Genomic DNA, 22,562 nt, shown 5'->3' on the forward strand with positions numbered 1-22,562 from the left:
ACGTCTCATGATCTTGCATACATTGCTTATATTCTTGCAACATGCTGGATGTTACTCACTATCAAGCATTTCCAAATCTACTTTAAAGCAGCAGGTGGTGTACATGCACAGAAATCAATAACATTACACTGCTGTAAAACCAGATTAATAGTGAATCCATAAAATCCAATGACAGATGAAGTTTTTCTCTCTGTCTTCATTAAATCACCATTTAAAAATTCTGCAGAGCTTTTACAAAGAAATACTAGATAGAATTTTAAACTAACCAATAATCTGTGCTGTTTTCTTCATATGTGCATGTTTGTTTTTCCTGGGAGGAAATAACATCTGTAGCAGTTCAGTCTGCTTGACTGGAGTTTGAACTTTATTTCCAGTGCAGAACACCAAACTGTCAACAAGAATGGCTAATTGCCTAACATTTTCTCCTGCTGTTATTACTGCTTCCTAGTTATAGACAAGTAGGCAGACATGGCTGCCCAATGTACATCTGTGCAATAATCCAGAAGAAAACTGTTCTTGAAGAAACCTGATTTTTTATAGAATTTTTAAATAAATACATCTCTGTAAGCAACTCAGGTAAATTTACAATATAACAAAAGTAATTTTACTTTCCAGAAATACCCTTATGTACATCAGTGATTTTTAAAGTATTTTTTTAAATCTGAAACACGCACTGAGATTTTCCAGCAGAGCTCCAGATGCTTGCATAAAACCTTGCTTTCCTTATTACAATTTTTGCTTATTTTAAATTAATTCACAGAGCCCTTGAAGCTGGACATAATTCATATGCTAATATCTGTTTTCTAACCTGCTTGAGCAAGGCAGCTGGACCAAATGATTTCCAGAGGTCCCTTCCAAACTCAGACACTCCGTGATTTTATACTCTTGCTCTTCTAATTTAACAAGCAGCCCTATCAAAAGACTATGAATAATTTACATTTTTTATAATGAAAAGGACAAATTATTGTATCTTTTGTTCTGATACTAGAAAGACAGCGTATGGTTTTACAAGTTAAAGAACACTTTCCTTAGTTGAACATATTTCCCAAGTGTTCTAATTTCAAGTATCTGATGCATTTTAATGAGCTACACATTTGGTTCAATAGACTTAATAAGCATATAGTAAAATGAATACCTTACTTCATATATGGTAAATAATAAAACTACATTCCTTTTTGTGACTGAAATCAAAACATAAAAATACATTTGTAAGTGACAATATTGGAAGAGACTAATTGGATTCATGTTTTGTTTTTTTGTATGATACCTAAATTCAGACTGAGCCACAGAAAGGATACTGCTGAACTCTTTCCTTCTAAGACTGACTCTTTGTGGCCTGTATCTGTAAAATTAGAAACTAATGGAAAACCCATTGCAAAGAAAATGCTGTAACATCCGAAAAGAAGCCTGTAAAATTTTATATGTGTTATAAAACAAGTCTGCAGGATAAAAATTCCTTTTGGCTTTGAATTAAAACACAAGTACTACAGCACGAGAGAGCAGTCACTCATCTGAGTTGTAAAAACTACTCCCACAAGCACTGTGCAGAAAAAAAAAGGCTGAATACTGAATCTGAGTCTGAGATCTGAATCTGAGAGAATATGCAGTGTTTGCTTAGGAGACAGCTGCTATCAAACTAACAAACACCAAGTGTCTATTATGGAAACAATCAACAGCAAAATTGCATTTTCAGAAATCTAGTAAAATATTATTTATTGGAACTGCATTCCAATTTCCTTGGGCTTTCTAGAAAACGCACAAACAGAAAGGGCAGTTGATTCTGGCTGGTATAAAAACAAATTATCTCACAATCATTCCTCTCATATAAATAAATTCTGACGGCAATAATTACTTCATCAATTGATATTTTTAAAACTAGTTTTAAAAAGAGAAATTCTTCAAATAGTAACGATAATTGTATGTAGAACAAAGCAGTATTATCACAGCAATGTGTTAAATAAAAGCAATTAATCACAGTTTCAATTCTGCAATCCACTTTATCCCACTTTAAAGCCCAGTGCTCTGGCTTATTTAACATGCAATTGTAGTCTCATAAATCCATAGTTTGTATTACTTTTCTTTGCACGTATGGATTCGTGTCATCATCACACATTTTTAAATAGAAAAACTAAAATCAATGAAGAATTGATACTAATATTGGAGCACCATGCAATGGCAGCGTTTAAAATTAGAAACAAGTATAACATTGAAAATTGGCTACAGTCCTCAATCTCTGTCCAATTTTTTTTTCCATTAATTGATCTCTGTAATCTGACAATTCAAAACACTTTTACTCATATATTTTTTTTTTTTTACACTAATATGCAAATAAACATAGGAATGTTTATGTTAAAATACCACTTACTTTGGCAATACCAGAATCTGCACAACAAAAATGCAGAAGAATATGAGACAGGCACAAGTCACATAGTACTTAAACGCAGGCAGAGTGGTTGCTCTGTACTGGAAAAAGAAAGAGCAAATATTACAAACACAATTTTCAAAACAGATAAAACATCACCCAACTGAAATTCCAGTTTTAAGATGCAGATATGCACAGGCTCATTTCAGCCACAGTAAGTTTCCTGTTGTTCATAGGTTATCATCATATCCACTTACATGAGGATTATCAGGCACAGTAGTGAAGCCTTTCACTTTTCAAAGGACAGAGTAGATAGCCATGAGAAATGGTTTGGTCTTGTTCCTCCTCAGAACAGGACTATCCCATATTCATCATAAAAAAATATAATTAAAAAATAGCATCATCATAAAAATTTTAATTAAAAAAGTATAAGTACTTCTGTTATTAAGAATAGCTGACCATGCTTCCACAATCTTTCTCAGTCACTAATTCCCCAAACTGCTTTTTGAGTTAACAATAAATATTGAGTGGGCTGGAACAGATATAAGAAACTGTTCATGTCATTTATACAGGAAACTCCTGAGTACATGAATCAACAAAGTGTAAACTGCTAACAATTTGTATAAAGGTTTTTTTTCCAATAGCAGAGCTACCTATCATACTGATATTTAATGGTGCTATATTATCACTTCAGTGAATGTCTGTATTAAAATGCCTTATCTATCCACTGATAATAATAAAAACTTGTTATTAGGAGAGGGTTGGTTCCATCCGCCTTGTCATTAATAAAAAAAGTACTATTTACAATTCTCTGATTAGTCTGTTCAGAAACACAAGAATTAAGCAGTGAAATATTTATCAGAAGAATTTTCTATAATTTGAGATTGACACATAGATTAGATTATATTATTAGATCATATAGATAATAGAATGAAATCAATTAAGCACTCAAAAGGAAATGACCTAAAGATTGGGTCTATTGAAGTTACTTAACCTATCTGTATGGTAAGTGTTGAGTCACAGCCTGAACCACTGATTGATCACCCAGGGAAAGGACCAGCTCTGGGAGCACAGGTGAAGACAATTCACCTGTGCAACCAGAAGGCGTGGAACCTGCATCTCTCTTAGACCCCATTAAAGGGTTGACTGCCACTGGGGAAGGATCTCTGGATGGAAATCCCTCCCTTGTGGTGCTTTTCCCCCACAAGCTCAGATCTTTGCAGATGGGTGAGCATTCATTTCCTGTTTGTCCTTTTGCTATTCCACTCCTGCATTTCTTTCTACTGCGCTAATTTTTTGACTGTAACACTATCAAAGTTTATTAAAAAGGTAAGGATTCCAAGATCTGATTTATTAAAAAAGAGTATCAAAAATTATTTCTGCATTATTATGTTCTCAATGTGCAAACATAAAATAAAATGTGCATGAGCTACGCTTTCTAATGGTGGTGTCTTCACACTTGGTGCCAAACTCTTCCCTTGAAACTGGTGCACTTTATTTTATATGAATGTGCAGCATTTGAGTTTAGCACCCCAACAGCATTTGTTTTTAAATTCTGTGACAAATTGAAAGCAATTCTTCCCACATACCTAACTGAGTTCCAAGGCACCAATATCACTATGCTTGCAGCAAGTTTTGTTGTTCCATCTGTTGAGTGTTTGTTATATCTCAATGGTCCTGTCCAACAATTTTGGGCCTTGAGTTGCTGTTAAAATCTCAAAAAGTTCCAACACACTTGTAAATTCTTTTCAATGTTTTACACTTCTCCATACATTTCCGAACAAAGCCAGGCAACTCACTCCTTAGGTTAAATAATTATTTTGCTTTATTACCTTATAGTACTTTCAGGCCCTGCAGGGTTGAAAAGTTCCTGCTTAAATCAAAATCAGGCTTCCTACCGAGTTCTTTAAAGACAAGATTGGACTAGTGAGTCATTAAAAGACAGAACCTTAAAAAGCCAGACCTGAAAAGAACAATTAGTTCTTTGTCATACTGTAACACTCAACAGTCTAAAAGAGATTAGGCTCTTACAGGGAGCATCCACAGAGCCAAATAACTTGGCTGATTTTCTCCAGAATTCCAATTCCCTCATTGTCCAAACAGCACATACAATGGTTTGCTCTCAAGTTCTATTTTAGAACTAATCAGTTAGTACTATCCACATAAAAATCTGTATGTGCTCCCACTCAGTGCAATCACTAAACCCTGTGGGTGAGACCACATCGGGTGTTGCTGCTTCTTTCTTATGCTACCTCTACACAGCCTTAACAAGCCTTGAATTTTTTCTCACCATAATGCATTGCCAAGGTCATACAACATGCCTTTGGCAGTCTGCCAGAAGAACTCCATTCTGCTGAGTTGTGAGAGGATGTGAAAATTATTTCAGACACTTTGAACTGAAGGTACGCGCAAAAATGATTAATTACATCTTTGAGAATCAAGTGTGACCCAGATGATGCTTTTACCTCCATTGCACAGTATAAACATACCATGGTAATGCTTTCCCTATTATGTTCTTATCAGGTTAACTCACTTACAAAGCCAATTGTGGTCTGATCTACCTTTTACTTCACTGAAAGTCACAGTAACTTCTCAGCTATCAGTTTTTCTTTGCTTCCTGAGGTGGGAAAAGAGACAACTCTTCAGTCTTATCGCTGAAACTTTGTCAGTATGTTGAAACAAAATCAAGCCCCACAGGGGGGCAAAAAGAAAATGCCTGACTTCCTGGGCTAGTGGTCACAACAGCTGCCTATAAGGGAAGAAACTTTCATTTTGATTTTTTTTTTTTAAATTAAGTATATTACTCATAAAAACGTTTAGTAAATTGCACCCAATACAGATAGGTATTTTTCTTAAATACAATATACAGTATCACTTCCTTGGAATGACTGTGAGCATAAAGTGCTTATGAAGAAAACAAATGAACTGAAATTACTGCAGGAAAATTATCATGACTATCATGACTGGAGGTGAAGTATTAGAGACATGGTAAAAAGAAAAAAAAATAGAAATAGCAATGTTTGATAAATATTTTTTGAGCACATAGGTAATTAATTTAGGAATCCTTTGGTTCAGCATCAGCAAATCAAGAGTATCAAACCTCCTCTCATTTCTATGAGACTTTGAAAACTTTGAGAAATTCAGAATTGCTGAACACTGTAAAAATTGCTCTGCAAACAGAGAAGCAGTACTGGACATCATACTCAAAACACTTCTACTACAAATGAGGCAAAAATGTTTAAGCACTTCTAACTGGGGAGGTGCTCTGTGTTATAAAGGCAAGGTGGCCTCACTTAGGATAAGGTAGAGAAGGAATCAATCATGACTTTGTAGTGAAAATAACTTACTTCTTTTTCCAGAGTCTTATTATAGAAAAGAAGTGATATTCTTTGAATGTCTTCAGATTTAAGCCACTGCCTAGAAAAGAAAAAGAAAACATAAATGACAGAAGAATAAAGTAGTCCCATCTTTTTGTACTACTGAAATGCAGCAAATTAAGAAAATAACTTAGAAGAAAGTTATTGGGCTTTGGAACATATATGATGAATCACACTAAAATTAGAAGAGAATACTACAAATCCTGTCTGCATTTTGATTTCCACTGTAAATGTACTCATGAAACAAAAGTTCAGATGAGCTGTTTTTCTGAGAATCATTGCTAAAGACAATCAAGGGAGAGACTTCCATGATATAATTCTCACAATGACATACCACTCATGTCCAAAATACTGTAATACTGCAGGGCACAGAAAAAAATGGTGCACAGAGATAAAAGCAAACCTTTCACAGATCACTGATATATGTGACTTTCACAGAATAGTTTTAGGTTGGAAGGGACCTCTGGAGGCCATCTGGTCCCATCTTCACAAGTTATCTTTTAAAAACATACTTTTACAGTAGGTAAGAATGGCAGATAAATTACACTCATTCTAAAAGCAAATGTAAAAAACATTATTAAAGAAAAGTGAACTGTTTTTGTCTTTAACCAGTGTCAGTCTTTGGACCATGGACCTGCATGAGCTGCTCTCTAAGGCCTAATCTGGTCTGTACACGTTTGATCACACTAATGGCACTTAGAGCAAATGCTGCCTTGTACTCTCTACAACTAGCTCACATGTTCAAGAGCTCAGTAAAATCATAGTGATCGTATCTCTTTTAAAGTAGTTTTAGGAATTTCTAGAAAGCTTTAGTAACTCTGCATTTCTGCCCTGCAACTTCAGCTTTTCTTCTGGTAGGAGGCGGCCTTGAGGTCATAGCTCTCTCTTGTTGTTTTTGTGAAAAAAAGTCAATAATTGACTATGCCTGCCTTTTGAAAAATCTCAGTTTCACAAACACTCAACAGTGATTTCTCACTTCAGTTAAAAAAAAAAAAAAAAAAAAAAAGTTCCAGAATCTTTCACTTTCAGCAAACATGTTCTACCCTTTCACATCCATCTTCCAGACAGACTTAAAATACACTATTTTTTAAGGAACTGAGGGACTGCATGTCCAATTTCCATATCACTAGTGCTATCAGCTATCTTCATGGCAGGCACCAGAAATCAAAGCAAGAGACCTATCCATCCATACTGACAAAATGTCTTATTCTATAGCAAAATCTGTAGGAACAGATGAAAGAAGAAAAATGACATCAACAAAAAGAAGGTGAGCAAGATTTAGAGAAAAGGTTTTGTGGGATTAAAAGCAAGTAAGCAGGCAAGGCATCATCCAGAAGATGTGGAAAATAGGAGAGCCAACAGAAAGATTCAGCAGGTACAGAGGGCAGCACAGACAAGTATAAATGAAGAATAAGCATAGGAGATGGTGCACAAAGGTAAGGATTTTTTAGCAGAGTAATAAGGGCTGCAAAATCCTGCCTGCTGTCTTACTCCCTGATGAGCCTAGAAGTCCCAAATATCTACAGCTACGTGGAGATATGCCATCCAGGAAGTAACACATTTATGTTTGGATTCCCTTGCAGTTCAAGGAACAACAAAGACAGACTCATAGACAAGGGTGCATGGTTTTAAAGGCCTAGTCCAGTAGACAACATGTTTAAACCATAGCAGCCAGAAAAAGGAAAGAGAATGTATCTTTTTAACATAGTCACCTATTTACCAAATAGCAAAATAATTTCAGTTTAGCTCTCTCTGTAGATATTTATTTAGATTCTGATCCATCTACCACATGTCCAATAAAAGTCCCCTGATCACCAAGGTGGTATAGCCAGAGCTAACCAACTTGTCCTATGCAGGATGCACATCTAATAGCTATGGTACATGGCTGAAAGAGAAAAACTTGGTGTTCCTTATTCCTTCTTCTAAATCTGTACCTTTCTTTATCTAGAATAGTATTGAATAAGAAGGTCCTAACCCTTCTCACATGGCCTTTCAAGGAGCAATGCCAACTAGATCTACTGCTCTCAATCATCCCAAAAGCCCATGACCCTGCTTCCTAGAGATCATGGCTTCATCTGCATTCCAGAAGATGAAATTGAATGCAGAAGCCCTGAGTCACCCTTGATGTGTACATGAGGCACTTGGCAGAGCTGTGCAAAGACATCTGTGTTGCATGAAGCAGCAGGAGAGCAGGCAGAGGTTGAGTCCCCCAAAAACATTATACAGGCACAAATGAAGTGAAATAATTAAAAAAAAAAAAAAAAAAGTGATTAGTTTAATGTCCAAAACATATATTATGTTTTAATCTACTATTTTTTTTTTTTCTTTCTGATTAAGATTCATGTAGTTAAAATATTATCAAATTAACTTCCTGTTTGGGTAATTAACACTTTCCTGTAGTTTATAGTTGTTCTGGAATAACCAATCGAATAACCTGTCTTGAGTGATATATTCCTCCAAGATCAAGGTAAAGAACCTAGTTTTGGAAGGCATCTATGCTGTCTGTGTAATTTGTAAAATCATTCCTTACCCATCCATAGTTCCCTGTTTAGTTCACAAAATGAATTGAAGCTTTTGCAGCAACTTTTGTTTTATCTCTCTTGTTCCTAAGTTTCTCTGAATGTATTCACTAATTAAATAAGCCACAGATTTTCTGACAATTCAGTAAGACACATACTCTCTAAGGTAAAAGACCTCTGCAGGTCATCCTGTATAACCCCCCTTCTCAAACAAGGCCACTTACTGTGGTTTCCCAGGGAGTAATGATAATTTCTCCTAATGTATATGTACAATTGTTGTGGATTAACTCGGCAGGCAGCTAAACATCATGCAGTCATTCACTCATTCCTCCTTCCCAGTGGGATGGGAGAAATAATAACAATAATAATAATAATAATAATAATAATAATAGTAATAATAACAATAAAAATTAGAAATAGTGGGTTGAGACAAAAACTATTTACAGACAGAAAAGGAAAAGAAGATAACAGTAATGACAATAACATAATACACATTTACAAAATAAGTGATGCCCAACACAATTGTTCACCACCTGCCAAGTGATGCCCAGCCACTCTGTGGACAGAAGCAGCTGTCCTCCTGGCCATCTCCACTCAGTTTTCTGTTTGTTTGTTTTTTTTATGTCATGTCATATGGAATATCCTTTTGAACATTTTAGGTCACCTGCCCTGGTTCTATTCCCTTCCTGCTCCTTGTGCCCCTCAGCTCCCCTCACCAGCAGGACAGTACAAGAAGTTGAAATGTTGACTCCATATAGCACTGCTCAGCAATGACTAAACCATCAGTGTGTTATCAGCACTGTCTTTCTCCCAGTGCCAGAACATAACATCATACCAGACGTTATGAAGAAAAAAAACACACCTCTGTCTCAGCTGAAACCAAGACAACAATATGTTTCTGCCTTTGATATCAAATCATCGTTTTTAGAGCTCACTTAGCTGAGGAAACGTGAAAGCTGTCAAAATTTGCACAGCTGTTTTAAGCAAGTCTGGTATAATCAGAAGTCTTTGTCTATCTGATGAGTCCTCTTTCTCTGTATATTTGTATGACCTATAGATAATGACTAAAAAATATTTTCCTAAAAGTATCTTATAACAGAACTGACAGATGAAAAAAAAAAAAAAAAGCAACAAAACAAACATGATATATGAACATTTAATAATTAGGAGTAATATCTAGCTAATTAAGATTCTGAGTAACAGAAATACAGTGATGAATTGCATGTTTTTCTCTATCATTATCCACATTGTTCTAGAGTAATTATCTCATTTCATCAGAGACATAAAAGAAACCTGCACATTTCTTTTGGATTAGTATTGATTTTTCTCTCAGTCTTGTCCATTCACCAGCACAGAACATCAATACCACCTCCAGTACTTCCCAGAACACAAAAGCAACACATGCATGTTGCCCCTCCCAGTTATTTCAATGGACCATCAAGCATAGCCTAGTCTAAGAATTCAACCAAGCAACCGAGAGAGGGAGATATTACACTACAAGTTTAGGGAAAGTTCATAATTCTGAGGAGATGTTTCTGTAACAATTGTGAAGCATTAATTTTCACATCATTCTGATTCTTGAGTCGGTTATTTTTATGTCATATTTCTATGCTCTCAGATGACATAATTCAGTAGAGTAACAGCTATGATTGTGAAGTTAAAGAGACAAAAATACCTTTGTTATGAAAATCAAGGTAAGCCAAAACCTCTGTCATACCATGGTTCACAGGCAATGTCTCATCCCATGTAGTATTAAATGGTACTGTACATCCTTCTTTACAACGTGCAGAGCTTTGTGGCCTAGCAGCAGCACTACATTTACTCATTCAAGAATGCTCTGTGAACACGGGAGGGAGAAATAGTACATGCTACCTACTATTACAGATTTATGTCAAAGCTGAATCAAGTAGACAACAGAGGATAGAAACATACTTTTGAGCATTAATTCCATCAATGGCCTGAATCATCCTCTCATTCAGTTCCTCTTCAAATCTTCTTTTCTGAGATTTTGTTCTGAAACGAAAAATGTGAGAAATTAAAATCACTACATTTTGTTAATAAACCTTAAAAATAAACATTTGTATAATATGTGGTCAACATTTATGTTGCAAAAGCTTCTACAGGCTTCACGCACTGAGCCTCCTAAGCTCTTGACAAAAAAAGTCTGCTCCACTTCTCCCTCTATCAATCAATCAACCAACATTTGGGAGCACTTAAAAAGAACACCAAACTTCTTTAAGAAACGATAGGAGATTAAATTTGAGAGAAAGTCCTCCTCAGTGGCATGAATTTAATAAAAAACAACAGAAATATGCTCCAATTCAGAAAACATTTATTGCAACCATTTTTAAATATCCTTGTCAGGACTGTATGATGACTAATAGTGTGTTAGTGTATTTAGTGTATAATAAACATTTCCTACAGAAAGCCTGCTTATTCTTCTTGTCTTGGAAATACTTTATTTTTAGTAAGAAGTATGAACATCAAGACTGAAATGTTTTAAGCATGTGCCTTGTTCCCCTTTTTATAACATAGAATATAACTGCAATGAAAAAATAGTTTTATTTTCACTGCACTCATCATAAACCTAGCAGAGGGTTTGCCTTTGATAAGTACAAACATCACCAGTTCTTTCAGCAACAGCACTCTCCTTACAGCCATTATATTTCAAGTATTGCTAGATTATATCTCTGTGCCTTGAAAACTTAAAATTTTATGTTAACTTAATAACACATTTTAACCATTCAAATCTGAAATTTGACTTCTAGCTTATCAGAATTTCCCTAACCTACAAATCCAAAACTTTCAAAGGTACAACGGAACAACTTCTATATCAAGCTTTTGGGTTACTTTCCAATAAACAGTAACTTGTTGCAGGACTCACACGCATCAAGAAACTAAAATTCATATATTTTCAGTAGCTTTGAACAACTCAACTGTTTTCATGCCTACTCAATGCTGCAGAGATTGAGTAAGAGTTCGCAGCTTATTTTTCACATATGGACCATTCCACCCATGAGGAATAACCACACAGGAGGAGACATTATCTAATAACGCTTAGCATTCCTGGCATACCCCTATCAATATACCATGTAAATGGGTAAGATTGATTGCCACAAATGGAAGCCTAGAGTCAGGCTTCAAAACTCACATTTTCATATTCTAATAAAATACTGATTTTCAGATGGCTTGTCATCATTTCAGCGCTATCCTTGGAGAATGACAAACTTGCATACCTAAAATTTTAGCTATATACCTCAGTACAGACAGGAGACTCTAGTAATCGTTTCTAGAAACTGCTTTCAATAGCATGCTATCAACAAGCATAGCAATGTTTGTACCTGTTCATACATTTTGGAACGTACTTCTTACTACTAGGCTGACTTACATTCTCTGGAGATACTGTCCAAACACACATGCTGGGTTTAAAAACCAGAGATGTTGTTTATTAATATAATGCATACGTGGTCAAAACTTGTTCAACCTCTGAAATTTAGGAATACTTCATGTATTTGCACTGTTCCTCAGTAACCTCTATTTTGATTAATGAGATATTTACCATGTAGGGAGATCACAGAATCATAGAATGGCCTGGGTTGAAAAGGACCACAGTGATCACCTAGTTTCAACCCCCCCTGCTATATGCAGGGTCGCCAACCACCAGACCAGGCTGCCCAGAGCCACATCCAGCCTGGCCTTGAATGCATGCAGGGATGGGGCATCCACAACCTCCTTGGGCAACCCTGTTCACGATGGGGAAGGAGTAGATAGAATGACTTGTCTGCATAACCAAAGATAATAACAATAGAAATTTTTCAATGGCTCGTTCAAACTTTCCTATGTATTTGCAATGCTTCTTATAATTTTGAAATGAAGACATTATCGAAAGTCTTATCAGGTCATTTAAATAAAAATGAAAGATTTCAGCATCCTGACAGTGTTAGGCTTTTTTTTTTTAAGGAGTAGTCATTTTTTTCTTCATTTTTCTTGATATAAAAGCACCTTCATTTTTTTCTTGATATAAAATTCTGATATACATATGGGTTTTTTTGGGTTTTTTTTTTTGAGAAAGTGATCTGTGCTCAGTGTTGACCTAGTCACTGAAACAACAAGCAGGGGATTAAAAAAAAATTGATACGATTTTGCAAATATTTTGCATAGCAAAAGTACTACAGAAGGTCCACAAAATACTACTGCAAACACTATAAACACTATAAACTTTGAAATAATAAACAATGCAAATACAAAGCAATTCACAAAATATGCTTTTAAGTCCATATTATTAGCTGTTATAACACAATTTACTAAAAACCCTTCGCAACTTCTGTTTTCTTCCCCACTCTATCTCCTCTCTCAATTTTCCTGTACACCACTTTCTGCACGAAGAACAAGCGAGATGTTAGCAGAAGCAAATAGGAGCCACTAACATAGTAATTCTGAATAATGCTTATTTGTTAGAAGGAAGTATATTCACAATTCTTAAATATCTGCAAAATCTGTTTTCATAGCTCTTTTTATCTGTGAGGCATCAGTTCAAAAAGTAATCTGAATAAGAAATTGCTCTCTCTTGAAAGTATGTCTTATACCTATAAAAATGCAAATATACATATATATATATATGTATATGGAATTTATGTGAATAATTGATTTTTTTTTAAAACCAATTTACCTCTCTCTGCAACGCTGAAAATGATACTGCCCCATGGGAACATCCTAATAAAAGACAAAAGAAAATACCTCTTAACTATAATACACTTTGACAACATAATTAATGTGAATTCACTTTAAAATTAGTGTTGAAAACAGGGTCAAGTAAGGAAAAATTTTTCCAATACAAATAATTTTAGTGTTAGATTAAAACTCTTAAAAGAAAAATCCAGCCAATGGTGAAAATGGAATGATTCAGACACAAAATGATCCATCATAATAAGCAATAAATTAGCAATACAACCACCAGAATCCAATAATGTTTTTCTTTACTAGAAAGTTACTGCTTCAAAGTAACCGTTATATATTACTGCTGTAATACAGCCCAAACTCCTGCCAGCTTTAGGAAAAAAATAATATTAAGTGTTCTTGAAAAAACAGACCTGAGTGGCCAAGTACAGGCTATGGACATTATTATTATTGATGAGGAATAGCAGCCATCACAACTACCTTTATTTTGTGATTAATAGTGACAGTTGGGTACTTTCTATAATGAACATGTCACAATCCACATTCTGATGCACTGTATTTATTGAACAAGATTGGTTAGGTGGCTCAGTCTTATGCTCTCATATATAATGGAAACAGGAGTGAACGCTAATGTTCAAAACACTTAGAATTTATCTCTAAATTTGTGCTTTTTAGAAGTAGAATAACGTGATGTGCAAGATAGAAACTGTCTTACTGACAGCAATAAGATAGTGATGATAAAATTAAAAAGAAATATTTTCTGCTCAGTGTTGGAGATGTGACATACAATAGCATTGTGATACTCAGGCTCTTAGCTTCAGTTTACAGTTTGGTTAGTGCACCTTCAACTGGTTGATGTTACAGCATGTATCGATTTGGTTCCCAGAGATTAGGTTCTTAAAAGGTCCAGTCCAGGTACACAGGAATATTCTAACTTCATAGCATTTGCTCTACATTTGGCCACATTCCAAATGCAATATGTTGCTAAATAATCATTAAATTTCAGGAATTGTCTCTGCATAAAAAGTACTTCTTCCTAAAGGTATTGCAATCTGGCTTCACATTCAGAATCTGTTTCCACATTGTGAACAGCAGCCATTCGACATGCTGTGACTGTGGCACAAGCTCAGAAGGCAAAATCATGCATTTTGTTAAGTACACTTGAGTTCTTACGATTCAGACATACACTACAAGGAAAATACAGCTCTTCAAAGTCTAATCCAAAACTCATAACCCAATGGAAAATCTCCTAGAAACTTCCTTGGGCTTTTGTCCAGTACAAATGCATGTACTTTTCTCCATCAGAAATAACCAGGTATTTAGCAGTGAGCACCTTTTTTTCTTTCAAATACTGCTAAATTGTACAAAATGACATAAGTAGGCCCCTACTGTTGTGCTAATCTTGCCGTTTTCAGTGGTCATGCTGTCCCTGTGGTGCAAGTGTGCAAATGGCTTGGCTGCTCCCCAAGATTCCAGGTACCGGGTCATGCGGACAGAAGCTCTCATTTTGGCTCCATCAAGAGTATGTCGAGGCCTAATGTGGTGCTGAGGACTTCGCTTCTCTCCCTGGTTGACAGAAAATAAAAAATGATATCACACTCGGCGTTCATTACCTTCAGAAGCACGAATGCATCATCTGCTACCACTTATCTGCATGCTTAGGAACTTGAAAATGGAGAGAAGCTAAGAACACACAATTCATAACGATATTGCTGGGAAATATCAGAGACTTATTTCTGAAGAGCGGGAAAGATTGGCAATGCAAACATGCATTTGAAGAAATCAGTAATAGCTCTGATCAATATATTATGGCAGTAAATTATTCAATAAACAGATTAGTGGTCCTGCTCAAAAATAACTAGGACTGGCCACAAAACAGAAGCACTACTAACCTTAGGATTGATTACAAAGTAAGTCTTAACATTATGCTCTTTCAGATATGGGTCCCTCACATCTCCATCCCCATCTTCCACTTTGTAAGCTCCATTCAAATGTGCCAAGGTGACTGAAGTGATGTGAACACGGCTGAAATTATATTTTAAAAGAATGACAGAATCACGAACACTGATCAAGAGTATAACTGGAAGCTGATCAACCTCTTTTTTACTAGCTTTCTGAAATACTTTTGATGCACTGCTCACTTCATTTGCAATCTCTATAATCTCATTTTCAGAAGTTCTAATAGACATAAATCTAATGGTTTCCATCCACAAAAATACTCCTTAAATCACAGGAAATGCTATGTATCCATTTCTTTAAAGACAACACTAAGAATTATTCTAGGATTCTTCATGAGGCTTGATGACCAAAGACACGGTACCTGCATGTGTCCCCGCAGAACAGACTCATGTGTACAAAGGCTGACAGAGAAGCCTCTTACCCTGGGACCCCTCCTGCTTCCATGTGATTTGCCAGAGTGACATCGTGCGACCACACATCATACTGCCACTTCTGTAGCCCAATAACTCCACAAAGTACATTTCCAGAGTGCACTCCTACACGCATATTAATATCAACTCCAGTTGCATCTCTCACTTTCCTGTAGTTGAGAAGAAACCTGTGTTAATATACATAACAAAGCCTTTGCTTTCTTTTAATTTGACACACAAATTAACAGGAACAATGGTGATACCATCTATTTCTTTTTAGCATTGGCTCCATCTTTTCTGTGATAGGATTTTTTTTTTTAATATATATTACCTTTTCTATCATCTGCATTTACAAATATTTGCACCAAACATTCATTACCAAATCTAAAGCTGTTTCTCCTATATCCATTTGAAATTATTTGGTAGAACTGAACTGTGTAGTGGACAAGTTCAGTCCTACAGTAGAACCTAAGAAATGTTTTCCTAAAGGCCTTTGATTTGGTTTTTAATGCAGCAACAATCTAATGAAGATTTTGGAGAGCTGGAATTACAGTTACATTAGCTTCCAGCTGAAGACCCTATTATCTAGGGTAGGGACAGCCTTTCTCACATCTGTCCTCTATCAGGTCCCAATATACTTGAGTGCCTTCTTGCAAATGGTTCTCCAGCAAGAAGGATGAAAAATGCAGTACCTCAGGTTTCTATACAAGCAGCGGCTCATAGAGTTTTTATTGATATGGGCTCAGTGTCATTCAGGCTATGAAGAATATAGGCTCAACAGTCTTTCACATGCTTGTTAGTGCCCTACCCAATAGCTTGTTATGCAGAAGGTGAGAGGCCACCCTCACCAAGGATACCAGATCTAAAGCCGCGAACTTTCCAGTGAGAGAGCTGAGGTATCTTCATCCAAAATCACAGAACAGCCCTACACATAAGACAGGTATTAATCTTTTCAGAAGAGGTGCACCTGAGTCACAGGTGGGTGACTAAAGCCAAACAGCTAGAACATTTTCATCTGTCATATGGGTATCTAACTATATATTTAGTGAGCTATCTAACTAATTCATATGTCTGCAGATGCAGTTCTAAGAAACTGGAAGATCATATAATTATAACTAAATTGGATTTATGAAATTAAACCCCAGCTCATGCTGACCCAATTGTAGCCAATAAAGAACACGTAACATTTATCTTGGGAGAATTCTGTGTTGATGGAACCAACAGCAAATAATAAATCCAAATAGTTTCTTGCATACGGGTCAGATTCAAAGTTCTAGCAACATCCTTCAGTCTCAATGATGATACCCATTAGCTCTATGCCTCTGGAATTACAGACTTAAACTAGCCTCTTCTTCCTCTTTATTGAAAGGGGATGTAGAACTTAACGATCTCATTTTGTCAAGGCAAATGACACTTCTAATCACTCAAAGTACTCTTTTGCTGGAAAATGAAAATAACAGAAATATTCATGTTGGACATTAGGAAAAAAATTCTTCCCAGAAAGAGCAGTGAGGTATTAGCACAGGCTGCCCAGGGAGGTGGTGGAGTCACCATCCCTGAAGGCATTCAAGAAACAGAGATATGGCACTGAGGGATATGGTTTAGTGGGCATGGAGGTTATGGATTGATGGCTGTGCTGGATGATCTTAGTAGTCTTCCCAACATTAATGATTCTTCGATTTTATGAAGTATTCTGTTAAGCTGGGTTTTGAAATTATTGAAAAGAAAATGGAAAACTTTTTCTTAATCTCTTTAATCTCTAGCAAGTTTTATTAATGTCTCATTTCACTTTTCTATTTTACTCAGCTCTCCTGTAGCTGACACACTTGAAATTGGTCTGCTTGTAAATAACCTTTTCAAGCAGTCCACAAATGACAAACACAACTTTGCTCTGCACAAGCAATATGATGAAATACAAGCTTAACACTCCAGATAAAATGTGTTTTACAAATCTGGTCTCTGTGGAAGAGGAACATTTATCCTCCAGGAGAGCTTTCCTAGAGGCTGCCCTGCCATATTCTGCAGAGGACATCACAAAGTCTGCAGTAAAATAAGCTCTCATGAATTAAGAAAGGGAACTTCCAAATTGGTACAACAGCCTCATCCAATATTTTCTTTCACTTTCAGCCCTCTAAAATGGAACTCATTTCACACTATCAAATCAAAGACAGCCTTTGAGAATTTGCAACAGAGACTAATGTAAATTATAGTCACCAGACAGACAAGCGGATGGAGTATGGCAGAAGGAATACAACACATACGTTCAACGTATTTGGTCCAAAATATATCATATTACACACTTCCAACAGCAAGAGTACTACTATTACTACAACTTCTTGTTCTAGAGGCCACTGTGCCAAAATGGCTGCCGTACTTGACATAATATTTTGAAAGCATCTTAAAACATAGGGTACTGACTCCGCATATCTTAACAATGATGCAACTAGCCTGTGATAATCCAGGCACCAAGTCCACAACCACTGTCAATTTGGACTACAGCAATTAAGTTAGATCAGAATGTGCTACATAACTGAAACATAATTTTTGAGACTATAAACCTGAACTTACAAGGACCCGATCAAGGAGCACTAGCAGTGTCCATGTCTGTGAGCAGCTTGAGAAGAACATCATTTTTAAAAGAAAGTGAAATTATGAAATGTGATGAACTGAAAGACTGCTCTCTGAGTTCAAGTAAAGTATTGCTTTGTGACATGCAAAATTGTACTGCTAGTTCTTTGGGAAGGACAGCCATGGCTTTGTATTGTTTTTCTATTTGCCTGTAAGCTTCCGCATTTTTTTCTTCAAAAGTAGAAAAGGAACAGAAATTCCAAGTGAATGCTTTAACACACACCTATCACACAGCACTTGGATCTTTTGAGATTCAAACTAAAAAGCTCTCATTTTCAATAAAAGTTTGGGAAAAAGAGAAAAATAAGATGCAGTAAAAATGCCAAAACAATGACTACAGTGTCAGAATTTATGGATAGACTCTTTTTTAACTCTAGTGAAGGGATGTCAGCTTTAATTCCTAATATGCTAGAGAAGGATTTAATTATAATAATGCTGCTCTTTGTATCTAAATAAAAAAGAGAAAACATCCAGTGAAAGCAACAGAGGGAACAATCCAATCTGCAGTTTTAATGCTAGCCAAGTGAAAGTACGGAAAGTGCCATAAAAATACATATCTTTGGACACAGTGTAAGGTACAACCATAACTGGATGAAGAAAAATAATTTTAGAAAATGCAGCAACCTAATTTCTTTCCTTTACTGAAGCCATTTTCACAAAAGATCTCTAAAGCAAGGAGAGGTACATCCTTGTTTAAAGAGATACCACACCATTTCAGTGAAAAACTGAGAGAAAAAAAACCAACAAATTCATACAGTAATTCTACTGCACTGAATCACAAGACTAGGTAACTGAACAAAAAAACAACCACTGTAAGCAGAAACACATGCAGTACATAAGCATCAGAGGAATCATTTTTGTAGGCCTGTTTAGTTAATCACTGAGGTAACATTCAATGTATCCACATGACATTTTTTCAAAATGAAGGTCACCAAGATATACTATAATTTTAATCAAAGGAAACCACTTTCCAGTTGAAAAAATATTTTTGCCATTAATAAATTTGCTATAAGCAAACACTTACAGTATTTTAACTCCTAACAGATAAAAACTTCAGGTATGAATTATACACAGTGAACTATCTCAATCTGGTTTTAAAATAAAAGTGGAAGTTTTTTTATTGTCTTTTACTCTCAAAAGGTTTTCTAAATAAGACAGCACAATCAGATCCTTGCTTAGCAAATAACCTGTAATACATGGATCCGAAGTGTTTGGATTGGCAGACGTAGGACCCTTCAGGATGATGTGCAGTCATCCAAAGTTTAAGTACCTTCATGCTGAAATGTGTCCAATTTCAGTGGCAGAATTCATCAAAGGCAGGTAGCTTACAGAAGAATTATTTCTATGCTGCACTGAGTTGAGGTTCCAGCCAGGAGAGATACAGGGGAATAAAGCTGTCCTCTTGCATGACATCTCTAGAGTCCCATTATCTTCAGAACTGCCTATACTCTGTTCTCAATCTACACCTCAGTAGTAAGCTAAAGTATTCCTCAAACATGTCTGAAGCAAATGATCTACAGTGGTGACCCAACAGCTATAAACATTTTTCCTATTTCACAATCAAGCCTTTTGTAGTTATTTGAGTTACTTGAAACAAGTTGCAACTGCTATTTCAAAAGAAATCACATTATGATTCTCACATACTTTGTTTCAAGACAGAACAAGTGCAACAATTATGGGAAAGAAGGGACAACGATAGCAGCCCACAAATCCAAAGAACTGTTGAAAAGGGCGGAATTCTAAACGGTGTCTCAACGCATTAACGGAAAAAAATATATATATATAGAAAGTCTTCTCCTAAAAAAATTAATTACAGAAAAGTTGAAACTAAACCTAAATCTCAAGTCTACTAAGACATGCACATCTTATTGCTCATACAACAAAATGGAAGGTATACTTCTCAGCTGAAGGCACACAAACTTGTTAAAGATGTTTTCAGTATACATGTTCAATATCACTGCAGGCTAAGTGCTCCAGGCATCTTAATAACACTTTTTACTGTAGAGTGGCAACCATTCCTGATCAGCACAACTCCAAGCTTACAAATCAAGAGCTCAGGCCTTGAACAAAGCCATTTGACTAACAAGTGGGTGGCAGCATCACAACTGTGAAAAGCAGGTCTTCCCAAATAAGTGATGTTTATATTTACCACCTTATCATGACAGAATCACAGACTACTTGAGATCAGAAAGAACCTCTGGAGACTGTCTAGTCCAAACCCTGCTCAAAACAAGTCCAATTAGAGCAGGCTGCTCAGGGCTGTACCAGCTGGGTTTCAATTATTTTTCCCATAAAGGAATCTCCACAATCTCTCTGGGCAACCTGTGGTAGAGCGCAGCCACCTGCAAATTAAATTAGTATTTCCAGAGGTTCAGAAGGAACCTCTTGTGTTACAGTTTGTGCCCACTGCCTCCTTTTTGGACATTGGGTGCCAATGAAAAAGCCTGATCCATTTCCTTTATATATCTTCTCTTCAAGCCCTTAAGTGTTTTGGTAACTTCCCTCTGAGCCTTCACTTATAAGGACGAACAGCCTCAGCTCTCTCAGTCTCTTCTCATGAGTGATGCTCCAATTTCTTAATCATCTTTGTAGAGTAGTGACAGAATAGACTGGCATAACCCAACATTTTTCTCTGCTGAGGCCAAGACCAAGATTATCATGTTAGACCTTGTACTGAAACATGCCAACCACGACAGGTCTGAATGTTTCAACCAGCAGCTACAGGTAGAGGGAGACAGAATATTGTTCATCTAATAAAACCACAACGCTTACTTAATGGCTTCACACATGTCCAGTCCCATTTTCACACAATTCTTGGCATGATTTTGAAGAGAAATAGGTAGTCCAGAAACACAGTAATAGCAGTCGCCTAGGATTTTAATTCTCATGCATTCATTTTCCTGGAGGAAAAGAAAAATCGGATGATCACTTTCAACTTGATTTACACAAACTGAGTGCTACTGCTAAAAAGACTGACTTAAATGATATTATCAAAACTGTTCTGCTTAAGCCCATTTTAATAGAAAAGGATTTGTCTTGCTAAAAAAAAAAAAAAAAAAAAAAGCACTGTCAGAGTTCTGTAGCAGTGATTCCTCCATTTTTTATGGTCTTTAATGGATTAAACCAGAAAGAAAATCCACAGCAAAATACACATTACACATTAGATACTATATACTATATACTATATATCTATATCTATCTATATATATATACTTTATATAAACTACTTTATTTGAAATAGAAAATCAAATCATGAAATACCTGCTGGAACCAGCCATCATAATCTTATTTTAATCTTTTATACTCTTTAAGGCAATACACTTTTTGTTTTTGTTTTCTTTTAATAATCAAAGTTGGACATTAGTTTTCAAAGTCATTAAAAAATTCTGTCTGTTTTAGCACAACAGTCAAACACAGAATCAAGTTTAATGTAATGTTTATATTCAAATCTTTTCTTGAGCAATCAAGAGGCTACGGTCAGTAATTAAAATTACTTTGATCAATATTGTCTCTCTTGTTGTCCAGTCTCTTAAAAGCTTTTCCAGAGAAAACTGATGCAAACATTTTTCTATCTTGAGTTCTTTAATCTTCATAATGGTCAAAATGCTATTTAAAATGGTGTTCGTCATCCAAATAAGCTTTCTAGAGCTCCAGGATCTGTTTATATTGGCCCTATCAGAGCAAGCTTTCTTGGCTTTCACAGATTGTCTCAGAGGAAGAAACACACTGCTCTAAGATCAGGGCCAGATTTTACTTCATGTAGTTCAAGACTAATCTTCCTGTAAAAGCCCAAGAAATGCTTTTTCTCAGAGAAAGAAGAGCACTCAAGATGAACAAATATTTAAAGATGACTCGGATTTAAATTAAGAATTGAATTAAGAATTAAACTGAATATTTAAATTAACAGTAGCAGTCCAGTAGAAACTTACCTTTGCAATTTGATCGAACTTGCCAAACAGCTCATTCAGCATGTGCACCAGCTCCCCCGGTGAGCAGTCACTGGCCAGGCGAGTGAATCCCACAATATCAGCATATAAAATGCTACAGTGGAAACAAACAGAAGCTTCATCATAGTTTTGCAAAACGTGAACTTATCAATGAACAGCAAAAGCTGAAAGTAGGCATTCAGGACTTGGCACTGTCATGCCTGTAATCAAAATGGTCGCTGTTATAAGCAAAGCAATAAGTATGCCTGTATTTATGGCATATCTGCCTTTACTTTTATAAACATTACATATGTAGGAGATACATACCTATATTTATTTTAATAGGTATTATCTTCTTCCATATGACTGTACTAATGGGCAGTTATAGGCATTCTATATGTATATGTGTTATGCTGTATTCAAAAATAGAAATCTTTTTTTGACTCACTAGCTCACAATGTAATAATAGAAATAATTTCAATAAACAGGTTTGTTATCAGAATTAATAACTTTTTATCATTTTGGACTTTTTTTTGTCAAGATTTACTATCAGTAATTTACATCATGGAAATCTTCGTTCAGTTAATACTCAGAATATTAAATTAAAGGTCAACTGTTAAGGTATTCAGATCACACAATGTTTCTTCTCACCAAGAAAAACTGACCAATTCATAGAAATGAAACAATAGTTTTGCTTACAACTG

The 22,562-nt window shown here is 35.8% G+C and overlaps 1 protein-coding gene across 2 annotated transcripts in view; it reads right to left on the reverse strand.

Moving 5' to 3' along the window:
* The window catches only part of ADCY2 (adenylate cyclase 2), a 203,536-nt gene that overhangs the window by 51,940 nt on the left and 129,034 nt on the right, over positions 1-22,562 (reverse strand). For both annotated transcript variants that reach the window (XM_052703931.1, XM_052703930.1), the window contains 9 exons: positions 21,862-21,973; positions 20,705-20,832; positions 15,316-15,474; positions 14,828-14,960; positions 14,325-14,501; positions 12,928-12,971; positions 10,191-10,271; positions 5,710-5,779; positions 2,366-2,463 (listed from right to left, as the gene is read on the reverse strand). In XM_052703931.1, coding sequence (XP_052559891.1) covers positions 2,366-2,463; positions 5,710-5,779; positions 10,191-10,271; positions 12,928-12,971; positions 14,325-14,501; positions 14,828-14,960; positions 15,316-15,474; positions 20,705-20,832; positions 21,862-21,973 — 1,002 coding nt within the window. The remainder of the gene's footprint in view (positions 1-2,365; positions 2,464-5,709; positions 5,780-10,190; positions 10,272-12,927; positions 12,972-14,324; positions 14,502-14,827; positions 14,961-15,315; positions 15,475-20,704; positions 20,833-21,861; positions 21,974-22,562) is intronic.

Source organism: Tympanuchus pallidicinctus, unplaced genomic scaffold, assembly GCF_026119805.1.
Source record: "Tympanuchus pallidicinctus isolate F22 unplaced genomic scaffold, pur_lepc_1.0 scaffold5, whole genome shotgun sequence".
Lineage (NCBI taxonomy): Eukaryota > Metazoa > Chordata > Aves > Galliformes > Phasianidae > Tympanuchus > Tympanuchus pallidicinctus.